At 41.4% G+C, this 16,335-nt stretch overlaps 1 protein-coding gene across 2 annotated transcripts; it reads left to right on the top strand.

Annotated features, from left to right (window-relative positions):
• Positions 1-72: 72 nt before the first annotated feature.
• On the top strand, positions 73-13,981 carry ccdc32 (coiled-coil domain containing 32). 2 transcript variants are annotated; one of them, XM_063007624.1, is made up of 5 exons: positions 74-181; positions 1,489-1,604; positions 9,561-9,802; positions 9,889-10,042; positions 13,594-13,981. In XM_063007624.1, the coding sequence occupies exons 3-5, from the start codon at positions 9,583-9,585 to the stop codon at positions 13,769-13,771; spliced, it is 552 nt and encodes a 183-aa protein (XP_062863694.1). In that variant the 5' UTR covers positions 74-181; positions 1,489-1,604; positions 9,561-9,582; the 3' UTR covers positions 13,772-13,981. The 2 variants fall into 2 exon arrangements, with proteins under 2 accessions (XP_062863693.1, XP_062863694.1); XM_063007623.1 differs by lacking the exon at positions 1,489-1,604 and having other exon boundaries at positions 73-181.
• The last annotated feature ends 2,354 nt before the right edge of the window (positions 13,982-16,335 follow it).

Consider the following 16,335-nt stretch of genomic DNA (forward strand, 5'->3'; position numbering starts at 1 on the left):
ATACTGACTGACGGGCATACTGTCCAATGAGATTTCAGCTTTCTAATCCTTCCCGGATACTCTCATGTTTACAGCCTGTTTGCTAAAATGCATTAATGCCCTATGCGGATGCACACATGTACACATTCGTATATATAATATAGAAACATAAGAACAATACTTCACTTCACTTTTATTTAAGGTAAGAATGAAACCGGGTGATTATATAATAGATTATACATCATGTTAAATGTATGTAGGTTATATATTGGTACAGTTACTGCTAGCTATTCACAGCTTTTTGGGTCTGCATGGTTTTGTTTGATTAGTTTGTTATTTGTCTCGGTTTAGTTCATTCAGATGTGCATGTCTTGAAAAGATGCGTGATTTATTTACTCATAAATAGGGGTCGAAGCTTACCCCTAAAACCCTGGACGCAGGTAAGTAAAACACTGGACTGGGCACCAAGTCATGGCGGTGCCATTCATTAATTCACTCATTCACAACAAGGGGCAGTTTAAAGTAGTCGATATACCTACAGAAATGTTGTTTAAGAACACGTGGAAACCTGGAGTATACAAAGAGAACATGCAAAACATCGTATATGGCAGCTGTAGCCCTATACAGAAGGTTGCCGGTTCAAGCCCGGCCTCTGCCAGGTTGCTACTTTGGGGCCCTTGAGCAAGGCACTTAACCCTCAATTGCTTAGACTGCATACTGTCACAACTGTAAGCCGCTTTGGACAAAGCGTCTGCTAAATGCCAAAATTCTAAATGTATACAGTGACCCAACGTGAAAGCAAACCCAGGTCCCCAGGACTTGTACCCTACGCTATTTGGACTACCTGGTGCCCAGTATATACACAGATTAACCATAACATTAAAACCAGCTCCTTGTTTCTACACTCACTGTCCTTTTTATCAGCTCCACTTACCATATAGTAGTCCATCAGTTTCTCTGCATGCTTTGTTAGCTCCCTTTCATGCTGTTCTTCAATGGTAAGAAATCTCCCAGAACCACCACAGAGTAGGTATTATTTGGGTGGTGGATCATTCTCAGCACTGCAGGGACACTGACATGGTGGTGGTGGTGTTAGTGTGTGTTGTGCTGGTATAAGTGAATCAGACACAGCCATGCTGATGGAGTTCTTGAACACCTCACTGTCACTGGTGGATTGAGAATAGTCCCACCAACCAAAAATATATCCAGCCAACAGCGCCCCGTGTTCCCAGCATCCTGTGACCACTGATGAAGGTCTCAAAGATGACTAAATCAAACAGCACCAATAGATAAGTGATTGTCTCTGACTTTACATCTACAAGGTGGACCAACTAGGTAGGAGTATCTAATAGAGTGGACAGTGAGTGCACACGGTATTTAAAAACTCCAGCAGCGCTGCTGTGTCTGATCCACTCATACCAGCACAACACACACTAACACACCACCACCATGTCATTGTAACTGCAGTGCTGAGAATGATCCACCACCTAAATAATATCTACTCTGTAGTGGTCCTGGGAGAGTCCTGACCATTGAAGAACAGCATGAAAGGGGGCTAACAAAGCATGCAGAGAAACAGATGGACTACAGTTGGTAATTGTGGAACTAGAAAGTGCTTCTATATGGTAAGTGGAGCTGATAAAATGGACAGTGAGTGTAGAAACAAGGAGGTGGTTTTAATGTTATGGCTAATCGGTGTATCTGCTTCTATAAGTTTGCTTTTATTTTGCTTTTTTCTTGAATTTAATACAATCTTTTTAATTATAAATCATATAAGTACAACACTTTAAATGAAACTAAATATTTTACAAATTTGCTTTTTTGCTTTTCAGCAGTGGCAAACTCTTAAAAATCCAAAGATTCTTATGCTGATGAAATGATTTGCAGAACATGGTTAATGTTCACTGATCGGATTTTATGAGTGGTGGATCATTCTCAGCACTGCAATGACAATAACATGGTAGTGTGTGTTCTACTGATATACAGGGGTTGGACAAAATAACTGAAACACCTGGTTTTAGACCACAATAATTTATTAGTATGGTGTAGGGCCTCCTTTTGCGGCCAATACAGCGTCAATTCGTCTTGGAAATGACATATACAAGTCCTGCACAGTGGTCAGAGGGATTTTAAGCCATTCTTCTTGCAGGATAGTGGCCAGGTCACTACGTGATGCTGGTGGAGGAAAACGTTTCCTGACTCGCTTCTCCAAAACACCCCAAAGTGGCTCAATAATATTTAGATCTGGTGACTGTGCAGGCCATGGGAGATGTTCAACTTCACTTTCATGTTCATCAAACCAATCTTTCACCAGTCTTGCTGTGTGTATTGGTGCATTGTCATCCTGATACACGGCACCGCCATTGGATGCACATGGTCCTCCAGAATGGTTCGGTAGTCCTTGGCAGTGACGCGCCCATCTAGCACAAGTATTGGGCCAAGGGAATGCCATGATATGGCAGCCCAAACCATCACTGATCCACCCCCATGCTTCACTCTGGGCATGCAACAGTCTGGGTGGTACGCTTCTTTGGGGCTTCTCCACACCGTAACTCTCCCGGATGTGGGGAAAACAGTAAAGGTGGACTCATCAGAGAACAATACATGTTTCACATTGTCCACAGCCCAAGATTTGCGCTCCTTGCACCATTGAAACCGACGTTTGGCATTGGCACGAGTGACCAAAGGTTTGGCTATAGCAGCCCGGCCGTGTATATTGACCCTGTGGAGCTCCCGACGGACAGTTCTGGTGGAAACAGGAGAGTTGAGGTGCACATTTAATTCTGCCGTGATTTGGGCAGCCGTGGTTTTATGTTTTTTGGATACAATCCGGGTTAGCACCCGAACATCCCTTTCAGACAGCTTCCTCTTGCGTCCACAGTTAATCCTGTTGGATGTGGTTTGTCCTTCTTGGTGGTATGCTGACATTACCCTGGATACCGTGGCTCTTGATACATCACAAAGACTTGCTGTCTTGGTCAAAGATGCGCCAGCAAGACGTGCACCAACAATTTGTCCTCTTTTGAACTCTGGTATGTCACCCATAATGTTGTGTGCATTGCAATATTTTGAGCAAAACTGTGCTCTTACCCTGCTAATTGAACCTTCACACTCTGCTCTTACTGGTGCAATTTGCAATTAATGAAGATTGGCCACCAGACTGGTCCAATTTAGCCATGAAACCTCCCACACTAAAATGACAGGTGTTTGTTTCATTGTCCAACCCCTGTAAGTGTATCAGGTGCAGCACTGTGCATTGTTTTTAAACACCTCAGTGTCAATGCTGGGATGATAATAGTGCTCCAACCAAAAATATAAAGCCAACAGTGTGCTGTGATTAGAAGGTGTCCACTGATAAAAGACAAAAGGAGGATGAAAACACATTGTGCATAAAAACAGCTCTAACATGCAATTACTGTGTTAATGTCAGTGCAGTGCTGAGAATGCAAACACAAACATCATCTGCTCAGAGTCCTCTAGTCCCTTACAATTAACAAATGTAATACAGGGGGTTTATAAGAAACAGATGGGCTATAGTCAGTAATTGTATACTCACAAAGTGCAGTTTATAAAATAATCAATGAAGGTACAGTGTATCACAAAAGTGAGTACACCCCTCACATTTCTGCAGATATTTAAGTATATCTTTTCATGGGACAACACTGACAAAATGACACTTTGACACAATGAAAAGTAGTCTGTGTGTAGCTTAAATAACAGTGTAAATTTATTCTTCCCTCAAAATAACTCAATATACAGCCATTAATGTCTAAACCACCGGCAACAAAAGTGAGTACACCCCTTAGTGAAAGTTCCTGAAGTGTCAATATTTTGTGTGGCCACCATTATTTCCCAGAACTGCCTTAACTCTCCTGGGCATGGAGTTTACCAGAGCTTCACAGGTTGCCACTGGAATGCTTTTCCACTCCTCCATGACGACATCACGGAGCTGGCGGATATTCGAGACTTTGCACTCCTCCACCTTCCGCTTGAGGATGCCCCAAAGATGTTCTATTGGGTTTAGGTCTGGAGACATGCTTGGCCAGTCCATCACCTTTACCCTCAGCCTCTTCAATAAAGCAGTGGTCGTCTTAGAGGTGTGTTTGGGGTCATTATCATGCTGGAACACTGCCCTGCGACCCAGTTTCCGGAGGGAGGGGATCATGCTCTGCTTCAGTATTTCACAGTACATATTGGAGTTCATGTGTCCCTCAATGAAATGTAACTCCCCAACACCTGCTGCACTCATGAAGCCCCAGACCATGGCATTCCCACCACCATGCTTGACTGTAGGCATGACACACTTATCTTTGTACTCCTCACCTGATTGCCGCCACACATGCTTGAGACCATCTGAACCAAACAAATTAATCTTGGTCTCATCAGACCATAGGACATGGTTCCAGTAATCCATGTCCTTTGTTGACATGTCTTCAGCAAACTGTTTGCGGGCTTTCTTGTGTAGAGACTTCAGAAGAGGCTTCCTTCTGGGGTGACAGCCATGCAGACCAATTTGATGTAGTGTGCGGCGTATGGTCTGAGCACTGACAGGCTGACCCCCCGCCTTTTCAATCTCTGCAGCAATGCTGACAGCACTCCTGCGCCTATCTTTCAAAGACAGCAGTTGGATGTGACGCTGAGCACGTGCACTCAGCTTCTTTGGACGACCAACGCGAGGTCTGTTCTGAGTGAACCCTGCTCTTTTAAAACGCTGGATGATCTTGGCCACTGTGCTGCAGCTCAGTTTCAGGGTGTTGGCAATCTTCTTGTAGCCTTGGCCATCTTCATGTAGCGCAACAATTCGTCTTTTAAGATCCTCAGAGAGTTCTTTGCCATGAGGTGCCATGTTGGAACTTTCAGTGACCAGTATGAGAGAGTGTGAGAGCTGTACTACTAAATTGAACACACCTGCTCCCTATGAACACCTGAGACCTAGTAACACTAACAAATCACATGCCACTTTGGAGGGAAAATGACAAGCAGTGCTCAATTTGGACATTTAGGGGTGTAGTCTCTTAGGGGTGTACTCACTTTTGTTGCCGGTGGTTTAGACATTAATGGCTGTATATTGAGTTATTTTGAGGGAAGAATAAATTTACACTGTTATATAAGCTGCACACAGACTTCTTTTCATTGTGTCAAAGTGTCATTTTGTCAGTGTTGTCCCATGAAAAGATATACTTAAATATCTGCAGAAATGTGAGGGGTGTACTCACTTTTGTGATACACTGTATGTGCAAGAAATCTTTAATCCTAATTTACATAATCATGAAAGGCTTGTGGTCTATAAATGCCAGTGTTGCTATTTTCAAGCAGATGAAACATGCAGCATAATGTCACAAAATGAGGTACAATACTGATGGTTGTGTCTGTCAAATATTATTTACATAATATACATGATTCTGCAATGAGATTTCCATCAGACAAATATATGTGGTTAAAAATAAGGATACAATCCAGTCAAAAACATGAAATAAGCATGTGTAAATGAGACAGTCCTTTAAAGACTATCCAGGGTACGTGCTAGCACACCACTGCAGAATGTTTGAACTCGCAAGTTCAAATCTCAGCAGAGCCACCAACCTGGACAGACGCCCAGACAACAGTTGGCCGTGCTTGAGAGAGGGAAGGACAGAAGAGGTCTTTGCAAAATGCAACCTCTGGGATTGGACTGGGTGAGTGAGAAGGGGGTCACATGCAGCATAACATGACGGGTTTGTGTGGGAACCCAACACAGTCAGAAGGGGCGAGTGCAAGCAGCAGCTGAGTTGCAATCAGGGAATGGAAATTACTAGAGAGAAGAGGGGGGGCCATCCAATCACACCATTCTGTAAATGTGTATAATCAAAGCAGAAATTAAGAAAAGAAGAAAAACGCCTTCCAGTCTAACTCTGAGCTTTGCCATTCTGGAAACCAAAACCTTAAATGATACTTCATCTTGTAAGAGCTTTTAATTTAAATCCTGCCTTCGACTTTATGTGATCTGCGCTTTTAACGTCTTTTGTACTTGAGTTAAACTAGATCATTTGTTGGTTTTTACAAGGGATAAAATAAATAGACGTCATCATCAATCAGGGTGTGGCTATCCGTACACAAAGCTGATCCGCATATGAACACCGCCTCGTGCAGGTGAAAAGATTCAGTCGTCTACTGCACACGTGTCAGAGGGGGCATGTGTCAGTCTCGCTCTCCTCAATCAGGGTGGGGGTCAGCACCAGTGGAGAGGAAGCATAACGCAAAATCGGCAGAAAAAGGGGAGAAAATGCATCAAAAAAAAGAATTGTGTTTAGCGATTTAACATTTTTCATTCGTGTAGCATTCATGTGCCTTACGTTTACTGGTTAATTTGTACTATGAGGCGGTCCTAGCAAACCTACGGCAATTCAGTTATCAATCACTTAGTCAAAATGTCCAAGATGTCGAAGTGTAAATCAGCTAAAAACACTACTCGGGTAACTAAGTTTGGAAAACACATAACCAGTTCAGTGGATGCAGAAAGGGGTGTCAAAACACAGACAAAAATTTTCGTATTTGGGACTCACACCGTTGCTGAATGTTCTAGGTTTATATTCAACTATTCAGGTAGACTATGCTGTATATTGTAGCTTTCAATTATTTTATCATTCAATTTATGTGTTATTTAATGACCGCCGTGAAATGTGGAACTTTTCTTTAAGAATCTGTGAAATCTGTGATTTCTGAACAACGAGGTCCGTAAAATTGAGCACATTTTCCCGTGAATTGAATAGGGCCCTATTCATAAAGCATGAGTGAAGATAAGTAGTTACTGAGCATAAAAGTTTTCAATTAGCCCTATATGCCACTCATTATTACTCTAAACCTTTCTTTTTATTAATATAAATGGAATTAATGAAGAATTGCGTCTAATGGAAATACTGGTTTTGTAGGTTTTGAATGCAGTAGATAGAGATTACAGTTGACAATGCAGTAGAATACATGAGTCTCTTGAATGTTAGTTTAAAACACTGGAACATGTCTGTGTGAAACATGCTGCTTTGGAGTGGACTGGCCCACATATTCAATTTTCTTGTGCCTCAAAATTCAATCTGAGCAGTTAAATATAGACCTAAGTGGGGAATTTAAACATACTGTTCTCCTGTGCTCACAACTTTATTTTTCTGTGATAAGGTTGACCTTTTTGTGAAAGTACCCACATGCACAGAGAGATGGAATATATGTGCCTCCATCAATAAAACCCTTGATTACATTTTTTTACTGAAGTAAAAAAATTTTTAATGTCATGACACTTCAACAATAATGATGAGCAGAGTTAGAATACATCTGAAATAATAAATGGTCTGGCATTCACTAAGGGAGTCACAATTTCGGAGGGTTAGAAAAAGGTTTTTGTTGTTTTTCTGTGTTGTTATGTGCAAATAACTGTTGCATATGAGCTGCATGAACTGTTCTTCATTCATCAACTCAGAGCTTTTTAATCCCAAAGAGCAGATTACTTCACATTCGCTGGTGTAACTTTAGCAGCTATTGTCTGTATCAGTGCTCAATCAAAACAACATATTCCCAATATTCACTTTAATACATATCCGGGCAATGATATGTACGGTGTAAAACAACTAAAGAATTGCCGTGATGAAGAGCTAATCAGTGTTATTCACTTCACCTGTCAGTGGTCATAATGTTATGTCTGGTCGGTGTATATAAATAAATATCAGGGCATCGTCCCTGGTACTGTATTAGCTCTTGTTCTTACATGACCCAGCCTGTCAATTAACCAGCACATTTAGCAGTGCTGAGTGGATAGGGTACTGGACTATTGATCATAAGGTTCAAGGGTTTAAGGCCTGCCATTATCAAGTTGCCACTGTTGGACCCTTTAGTCATGAATGCTTGATTGCTTGGCTTGTAACCGTCTCCTCTAACTAGCATTAAATGACAGATACAATTCTCCATGATTGCCCTTTCCTATTGACATTTCAGATAGTTTAAATTGTGAGCTGGGAGTTCACTGACACCTTTTTATAGCCCTTCCCCTCTCAGATTTGGGGTTGTGCAAGCACCAGCAAATTTACAATTGGGAATTGGAACTACTAGATTGGCAGAAAAAGAGGCAAAATTCCAGAAAAGAATTATATAAACATAAAATATAAAGATATTAAACAGTATAAAGTTCACAAGTTATATATTATATTATTTGTGGTTGTTGGTGTATTCTTGTGACAAGACAACAGTAATTAATTCTGATTGCACAAAAAGAAAAAAATGCCCTCACTTTGTGAACATGTCCTCAACCCAGCTAATAATAATGTGTTCACCAAAATTACTCATTATACCACAAACTCCAAATATGAATGTGAGCTGTAGTTGGTGCAGGGGCGGCTCGTTCCTTAGGGCGATCAGGCAACACACCACCAAAGGGCGAAAGGGAAGACATTTTTCTATCACATTCAACCAGTGTTAAACTAGCTGTCTTGCCTCGGAATATCGTAGTCCAATCAGCGTCGAGTTGTGTTCCGTACAGTACCGCCCCTTTTGGGGCGACTGCAGTCTGACTGAAAATTGCCCCGGATCGTTCTGATAGACTGAGACAGGGCGATATGTATGAAACAGAAGGAAACTGCTGCTACCGTGGGAATTAGACAGCCTTTGGTTATTATTTTAAGTTGTGTTTACTTTTAGTCTTAGTAACGCCGTGTGTAGGGCGAAGGTAAAGTAACACAAGCAGGTCCGGCACTTTTCTCACTGCTCCCTAAGCAACGCAGTCCAGAACCGGGGCTGCATGTCAGTGTGAAGATGGATTATGTAAAAATGTTGTTTGCACTATTGAGAAAAAATGTTACATGATGTTCTTTATATTGTTTTGCCTAAAATATGGTTCTGATTTATTATTATAAAGAATGAAAATAATAAATGTTAAACAGCCTAAATAAAACATTTTGATAACGTTCCTATGACTGTGTAAGACCCGTTATATTTTTTATAGGTGCAACCCTAACCGCCTACGGCTATGGCTCAGGTAAACACCCGCCATACCACCCCCCACCCTATGCCTTCCGCCAACCCGCCAGCCCAGGGTGTTCCTTATTTCCAGTTCTGAAAGTTGGCAACCCTAGTTGGAGCAGCTAGCACCTAAAATAAAATGCTGATGATGACTGAATTAAATAGTTAGTGTGAAGGCTTTACTTAATTTTATGATTAATGGTAAAGCTGGTCTCTCTCCATGTTCAAAGTTATTTGTGAGGGCAAACTGACAGATGACTTAAAATGTTAATTATTTAAGATTTAATTTACTCATTGAACGGGTCACCTTGGCCATCATCGCAACAATTGCCCCCCCTGAGAGATTTGGCAGGAGCTGCCACTGAGTTGGTGATATATTTTGCATCCATGAACAACAACTGGGGCCAAAAATTTGATTGTAGCCTGCAATTTTCTAACCCTTCATGTTTTAATTTAATTTATGTTTAAGTTTTAATGTTTTAATTAACGTAGACTGGTACCTTGACGAACCTTTTTACAATGTTGTTATTTGGTTGATGTAACAACGAACATCAAACAAGCTATGTCTGAAAATGCTCTTACCACTGTATGATTTTCCGCAGCCGTGATAATTTTTGCAGCAACATGACAGATGATACTGCAAGCCTCGAGACTCGATCGAGTGGTGATTTGTGGTCGGAAATCTGCTCAAATCTACCACAGGAGCAAGGAGCTGCTGATGAAAACTTCACTGATTCATTCCAGCCTCACTTCTCAGAGAGCAACCAGAATAACCAGAGTAATATTAATGCCTCCGGTCAGTGGGAACCAATGGCTGACTCTGCAGTCTACATTGCCAGTTTAGGTGTGGGACCTTGTACATTTACTTTGTTAACTAACTTTGTTTGTGGACTGCCGTAAACTTTGGTTCATGTGAGTTTTGTATTACAGAAAACCGCCTGAAGAGGATTAAAGGTCAATCAAACGAGGTTACATCAAGGGAAATGCTGCGCTCGTTGTCCCAGGCCAAAAAAGAGTGCTGGGACAGATTTATTCATGATGCCCAGACCTCAGAACTATTTCAAGAAGGAGATCTAGATCAGAGGCAAGTGGTCTCTACAGTATAATTCTGTCTCTCTAATTGCCATTTTACCTATAAATCTACACGTGTCACCCATAATGATGAAGTGAAACATGTTTTCATTATTTCTGACAATTACTTTGTAGAAGTGTCTTTGGCAGCAAATACAGCTGCAAGTCTTTTTGGGCATGTCTCTACAAGTTTGCACATCAGGATTTGTGCAGTTTATCCAATTCTTCATGACAGATTCTCTCAAGCTTTATCAGACTCTCCATAGATGTTTGGTGGGGTTGAGGTCTGGACTGAAAGACATTCTGAAACTTGCTCCAAAGGCACCTCTGAATTCTTTCCATTCTCTCAGTCTCTGCCTGTAATGCCTAGTTCACACTACATGATTTTTGCCCTGATTTTCGCTCGCCGACTAGTTGGCGCTAGATTTGCGGACTCGGGAGCAACTCGGAATTCGCTCGGCGATTGAAACTCAGGTCTTAATCGCTACGTGTAAACTACCCAGCAACTTGATCCGAGCGGCTTGCCAAGCAGTCGTCGAACACTCGGCTACCAAAGAGAGATATCTAGCTTGTCAAATATCTGGGTCTGAGTTGGCTGACTGGCAACGAGTGCTATGTCAAACAGCCAATGAGAACGCAAGTTACGGGTTGAGGTAAAACGCAGGGGAAGAGGTGTAAAAAGGTGGGACAGGGGCATAATATAGTTGATATCAGAATATATCGGTACACACACAAGCTTTACAGTATTTCTGACCTTATCAATCTCTATAAAACATAACACCAACGTTGCATTGCAAAAAAATATTTATTAACCTCCAACTCACTATAGAACAATCCATGCTGTTCGTGTAGCCAAATGCACATTAGCGCACAAACTTTAATCACTCACTACTTGTTGACGTGCATTTTTGGACGTGGTATCATTAAACCCCTCGTCACTTCTCATGTTTGTTTTCATGACAAAACGTAGTTTGGGAGACCAGAGAAGCTCGCCTGTGATTCCAGTTGATGGTAGATCGTGTAGTGTCGTGTAGTGTGAAAGCCACACCGAATTGAAAGACTCCCGATTACAGAGATTCAGTTGTGTAGTGTGAACTGTAGAGCGACTTGACGACTTGGAAAGTCGTGTAGTGTGAACTTGGCATAAGAAGCACCACAATAGTAATATGCTGCCACCAGAATGTAATAGTAATATGCTGCCACCAGAATGTAATAGTAGTATGCTGCCACCAAGGCTTCGAGTTGATGGTCGAAAGGAGGTCTGTAAATAAACTTATTTCCATACTGGACAATCCATCACATCCCGTCCATGACCTCCTAGTCAGACAGCGGAGCATCTTCAGTAATAGACTCATCCAGCTCCGCTGTAAGAAGGAACGATACAGGAAATCGTTTGTACCAACAGCGATCTCACTGTATAACTCATCCCCACTGTGCCGGGACATCATTGCTCACTGAGTTAATACCAGGACTATTAGGACAGACTCATGAAGAATGATCTGTCACTCTGTTTGTCATTGCACATCTCTGGACATTTAATGCCAAGACACTTTTGTAATTTTTCTATTATATTACATATTGCATATACAGTGTATCACAAAAGTGAGTACACCCCTCACATTTCTGCAGATATTTAAGTATATCTTTTCATGGGACAACACTGACAAAATGACACTTTGACACAATGAAAAGTAGTCTGTGTGCAGCTTATATAACAGTGTAAATTTATTCTTCCCTCAAAATAACTCAATATACAGCCATTAATGTCTAAACCACCGGCAACAAAAGTGAGTACACTCCTAAGAGACTACACCCCTAAATGTCCAAATTGAGCACTGCTTGTCATTTTCCCTCCAAAATGTCATGTGATTTGTTAGTGTTACTAGGTCTCAGGTGTGCATAGGGAGCAGGTGTGTTCAATTTAGTAGTACAGCTCTCACACTCTCTCATACTGGTCACTGAAAGTTCCAACATGGCACCTCATGGCAAAGAACTCTCTGAGGATCTTAAAAGACGAATTGTTGCGCTACATGAAGATGGCCAAGGCTACAAGAAGATTGCCAACACCCTAAAACTGGGCTGCAGCACAGTGGCCAAGATCATCCAGCGTTTTAAAAGAGCAGGGTCCACTCAGAACAGACCTCGAGTTGGTCGTCCAAAGAAGCTGAGTGCACGTGCTCAGCGTCATATCCAACTGCTGTCTTTGAAAGTTAGGCGCAGGAGTGCTGTCAGCATTGCTGCAGAGATAGAAAAGGTGGGGGGTCAGCCTGTCAGTGCTCAGACCATATGCCGCACACTACATTAAATTGGTCTGCATGGCTGTCACCCCAGAAGGAAGCCTCTTCTGAAGTCTCTACACAAGAAAGCCCGCAAACAGTTTGCTGAAGACATGTCAACAAAGGACATGGATTACTGGAACCATGTCCTATGGTCTGATGAGACCAAGATTAATTTGTTTGGTTCAGATGGTCTCAAGCATGTGTGGCGGCAATCAGGTGAGGAGTACAAAGATAAGTGTGTCATGCCTACAGTCAAGCATGGTGGTGGGAATGCCATGGTCTGGGGCTGCATGAGTGCAGCAGGTGTTGGGGAGTTACATTTCATTGAGGGACACATGAACTCCAATATGTACTGTGAAATACTGAAGCAGAGCATGATCCCCTCCCTCCGGAAACTGGGTTGCAGGGCAGTGTTCCAGCATGATAATGACCCCAAACACACCTCTAAGACGACCACTGCTTTATTGAAGAGGCTGAGGGTAAAGGTGATGGACTGGCCAAGCATGTCTCCAAACCTAAACCCAATAGAACATCTTTGGGGCATCCTCAAGCGGAAGGTGGAGGAGCGCAAAGTCTCGAATATCCGCCAGCTCCGTGATGTCATCATGGAGGAGTGGAAAAGCATTCCAGTGGCAACCTGTGAAGCTCTGGTAAACTCCATGCCCAGGAGAGTTAAGGCAGTTCTGGGAAATAATGATGGCCACACAAAATATTGACACTTCAGGAACTTTCACTAAGGGGTGTACTCACTTTTGTTGCCGGTGGTTTAGACATTAATGGCTGTATATTGAGTTATTTTGAGGGAAGAATAAATTTGCACTGTTATATAAGCTGCACACAGACTACTTTTCATTGTGTCAAAGTGTCATTTTGTCAGTGTTGTCCCATGAAAAGATATACTTAAATATCTGCAGAAATGTGAGGGGTGTACTCACTTTTGTGATACACTGTATATTTATTCCTACCAACATTGTACTGCAATACTTACTTAATCTTTTAAGTACTTAAGTCTTTTATTTACTTAATACTTTTTTCTATTGTACCTTGAGCTGTTGTAATACTTGACTTTCTCTCTGGGATTAATAAAGTGATCCATCCATCCATCTATCTATATTTGATTGCATTGCAGAGATCCAGAGAATATACAGTATTAAAATTGGGTGCTAAGAAATAACGTTTCCAAAAATCTAGAAAGATTTTTAACTAATATTTGCTGATATGTAAAATAAGAAAGTACTAACTGTCTCAAGTACTAACTGAATTTTGGTTGCTCTTGCCTTGGCAGTGCTTTGGAGCATCTAAAGCGGTGGTTATCTCCAGAGCGTGTAGCAATCAGTGCAGAAGAGCTGGAGTACCTCCTCCTGCCATCTCAGAGCAGAGAGAGTGGCTCACACCATTCATCCAGCACAGACCAAACAGCAGAAGAGCCGGATGAGGACGCGAGCTCTAGCCCTGAGAAATAAATCACACATCATTCACCACTAATGGACTATAATTAGACCAGCAGATAGTTCCTTAATTGAGATTCAGTTTGTTAACTCTTTGTCTTCAGTGAGCTGCTGAATATGGTGCTGTTTTGTCTTTATGGAGGAGGAAACATGGATTTTGAGCTTGGTTCTTTAACCTGTATTTTTATGAAGGTTTATTATGATTAATGAAGCATTTTGATTTGACCCTGCAGTGTTTCACACAGTTTCTACTTGTATTAGTGTTCAGGTTCCTAAACATGTTATGATGGTCAAATATACCACCATAAATGTACATTTCCAAAAGATTTAAGGAATTCATTGTATTTGCACAACAGGTGTATACAGCTAACAGGTGTATAAAATTAATTAGAGAAAAAAATGTGTGCTTTAGACTTTGCTGCAACAGTTTGGGACGGACCTCTTTCTGTTCTAGCATCTAACATTAGTGCCCGACACCACAAATGCTCTGTTGATGCTTAAGTGTCTACATACTTTTGGCCACGTAAAGTATCAGCTAATCCAAAGTTGGGCTTTAGTTATGAATATATTGTACAGTTCTTGGACAATTTTGCTTTCAACCAAATTTATTAACTCTATTCATTAACAAATTACATAATTTTTCAACTTGGTCGCCTTCCGATGCAGTTTCTCAGCGCCATACCAACATTTTAATGCCATCAGCAAAAATTTTCTTGATTGGTGGAAATCAGATGGCACCAACTTACTACTCCTCCCGCCCTCACTGTTTCAAAAAAATATATATATACTGGTGCTGGTCATAAAATTAGAATATCATGAAAAAGTTGATCATTCAAAAAGTGAAACTTGTATATTATGTACACACAGACTGATATATTTCAAATGTTTATTTCTTTTAATGTTGATGATTATAACTGACAACTAATGAAAACCCCAAATTCAGTATCTCAGAAAATTAGAATATTGTGACAAGGTACAATATTGAAGACACCTGGTGCCACATTCTAATCAGCTAATTAACTCAAAACACATGCAAAGGCCTTTAAATGGTCTCTCAGTCTAGTTCTGTAGGCTACACAATCATGGGGAAGACTGCTGACTTGACAGTTGTCCAAAAGATGACCATTGACACCTTGCACAAGGAGGGCAAGACACAAAAGGTCATTGCTAAATAGGCTGGCTGTTCACAGAGCTCTGTGTCCAAGCACATTAATAGAGAGGCGAAGGGAAGAAAAAGATGTGGTAGAAAAAAGTGTACATGCAATAGGGATAACCGCACCCTGGAGAGGATTGTTAAACAAAACCCATTCAAAAATGTGGGGGAGATTCACAAAGAGTGGACTGCAGCTGGAGTCAGTGCTTCAAGAACCACCACGCACAGACGTATGCAAGACATGGGTTTCAGCTGTCGCATTCCTTGTGTCAAGCCACTCTTGAACAAGAGACAGCGTCAGAAGCGTCTCGCCTGGGCTAAAGACAAAAAGGACTGCTGAGTGGTCTAAAGTTATGTTCTCTGATGAAAGTACATTTTGCATTACCTTTGGAAATCAAGGTCCCAGAGTCTGGAGGAAGAGAGGAGAGGCACAGAATCCACTTTGCTTGAGGTCCAGTGTAAAGTTTCCACAGTCAGTGATGGTTTGGAGTGCCATGTCATCTGCTGGTGTTGGTCCACTGTGTTTTCTGAGGTCCAAGGTCAACGCAGCCATCTACCAGGAAGTTTTAGAGCACTTCATGCTTCCTGCTGCTGACCAACTTTATGGAGATGCAGATTTCATTTTCCAACAGGACTTGGCACCTGCACACAGTGCCAAAGCTACCAGTACCTGGTTTAAGGACCATGGTATCCCTGTTCTTAATTGGCCAGCAAACTCACCTGACCTTAACCCCATAGAAAATCTATGGGGTATTGTGAAGAGGAAGATGCAATACGCCAGACCCAACAATTAAGAAGAGCTGAAGGCCACTATCAGAGCAACCTGGGCTCTCATAACACCTGAGCAGTGCCACAGACTGATGGACTCCATGCCACGCTGCATTGCTGCAGTAATCCAGGCAAAAGGAGCCCCAATATGTGTATATACTGTATATATATATATATATATATTTATATATACATATATATATATATATATATATATATATATATATATATATATATATATATATATATATAAAAATGCTGAAACTCATATATATACAGTGTATCACAAAAGTGAGTACACCCCTCACATTTCTGCAAATATTTCATTATATCTTTTCATGGGACAACACTATAGACACGAAACTTGGATATAACTTAGAGTAGTCAGTGTACAGCTTGTATAGCAGTGTAGATTTACTGTCTTCTGAAAATAACTCAACACACAGCCATTAATGTCTAAATAGCTGGCAACATAAGTGAGTACACCCCACAGTGAACATGTCCAAATTGTGCCCAAATGTGTCGTTGTCCCTCCCTGGTGTCATGTGTCAAGGTCCCAGGTGTAAATGGGGAGCAGGGCTGTTAAATTTGGTGTTTTGTGTACAATTCTCTCATACTGGCCACTGGATATTCAACATGGCACCTCATGGCAAAGAAC

This window comes from Trichomycterus rosablanca, chromosome 13 (assembly GCF_030014385.1).
Source record: "Trichomycterus rosablanca isolate fTriRos1 chromosome 13, fTriRos1.hap1, whole genome shotgun sequence".
In the NCBI taxonomy this organism is placed as follows: domain Eukaryota; kingdom Metazoa; phylum Chordata; class Actinopteri; order Siluriformes; family Trichomycteridae; genus Trichomycterus; species Trichomycterus rosablanca.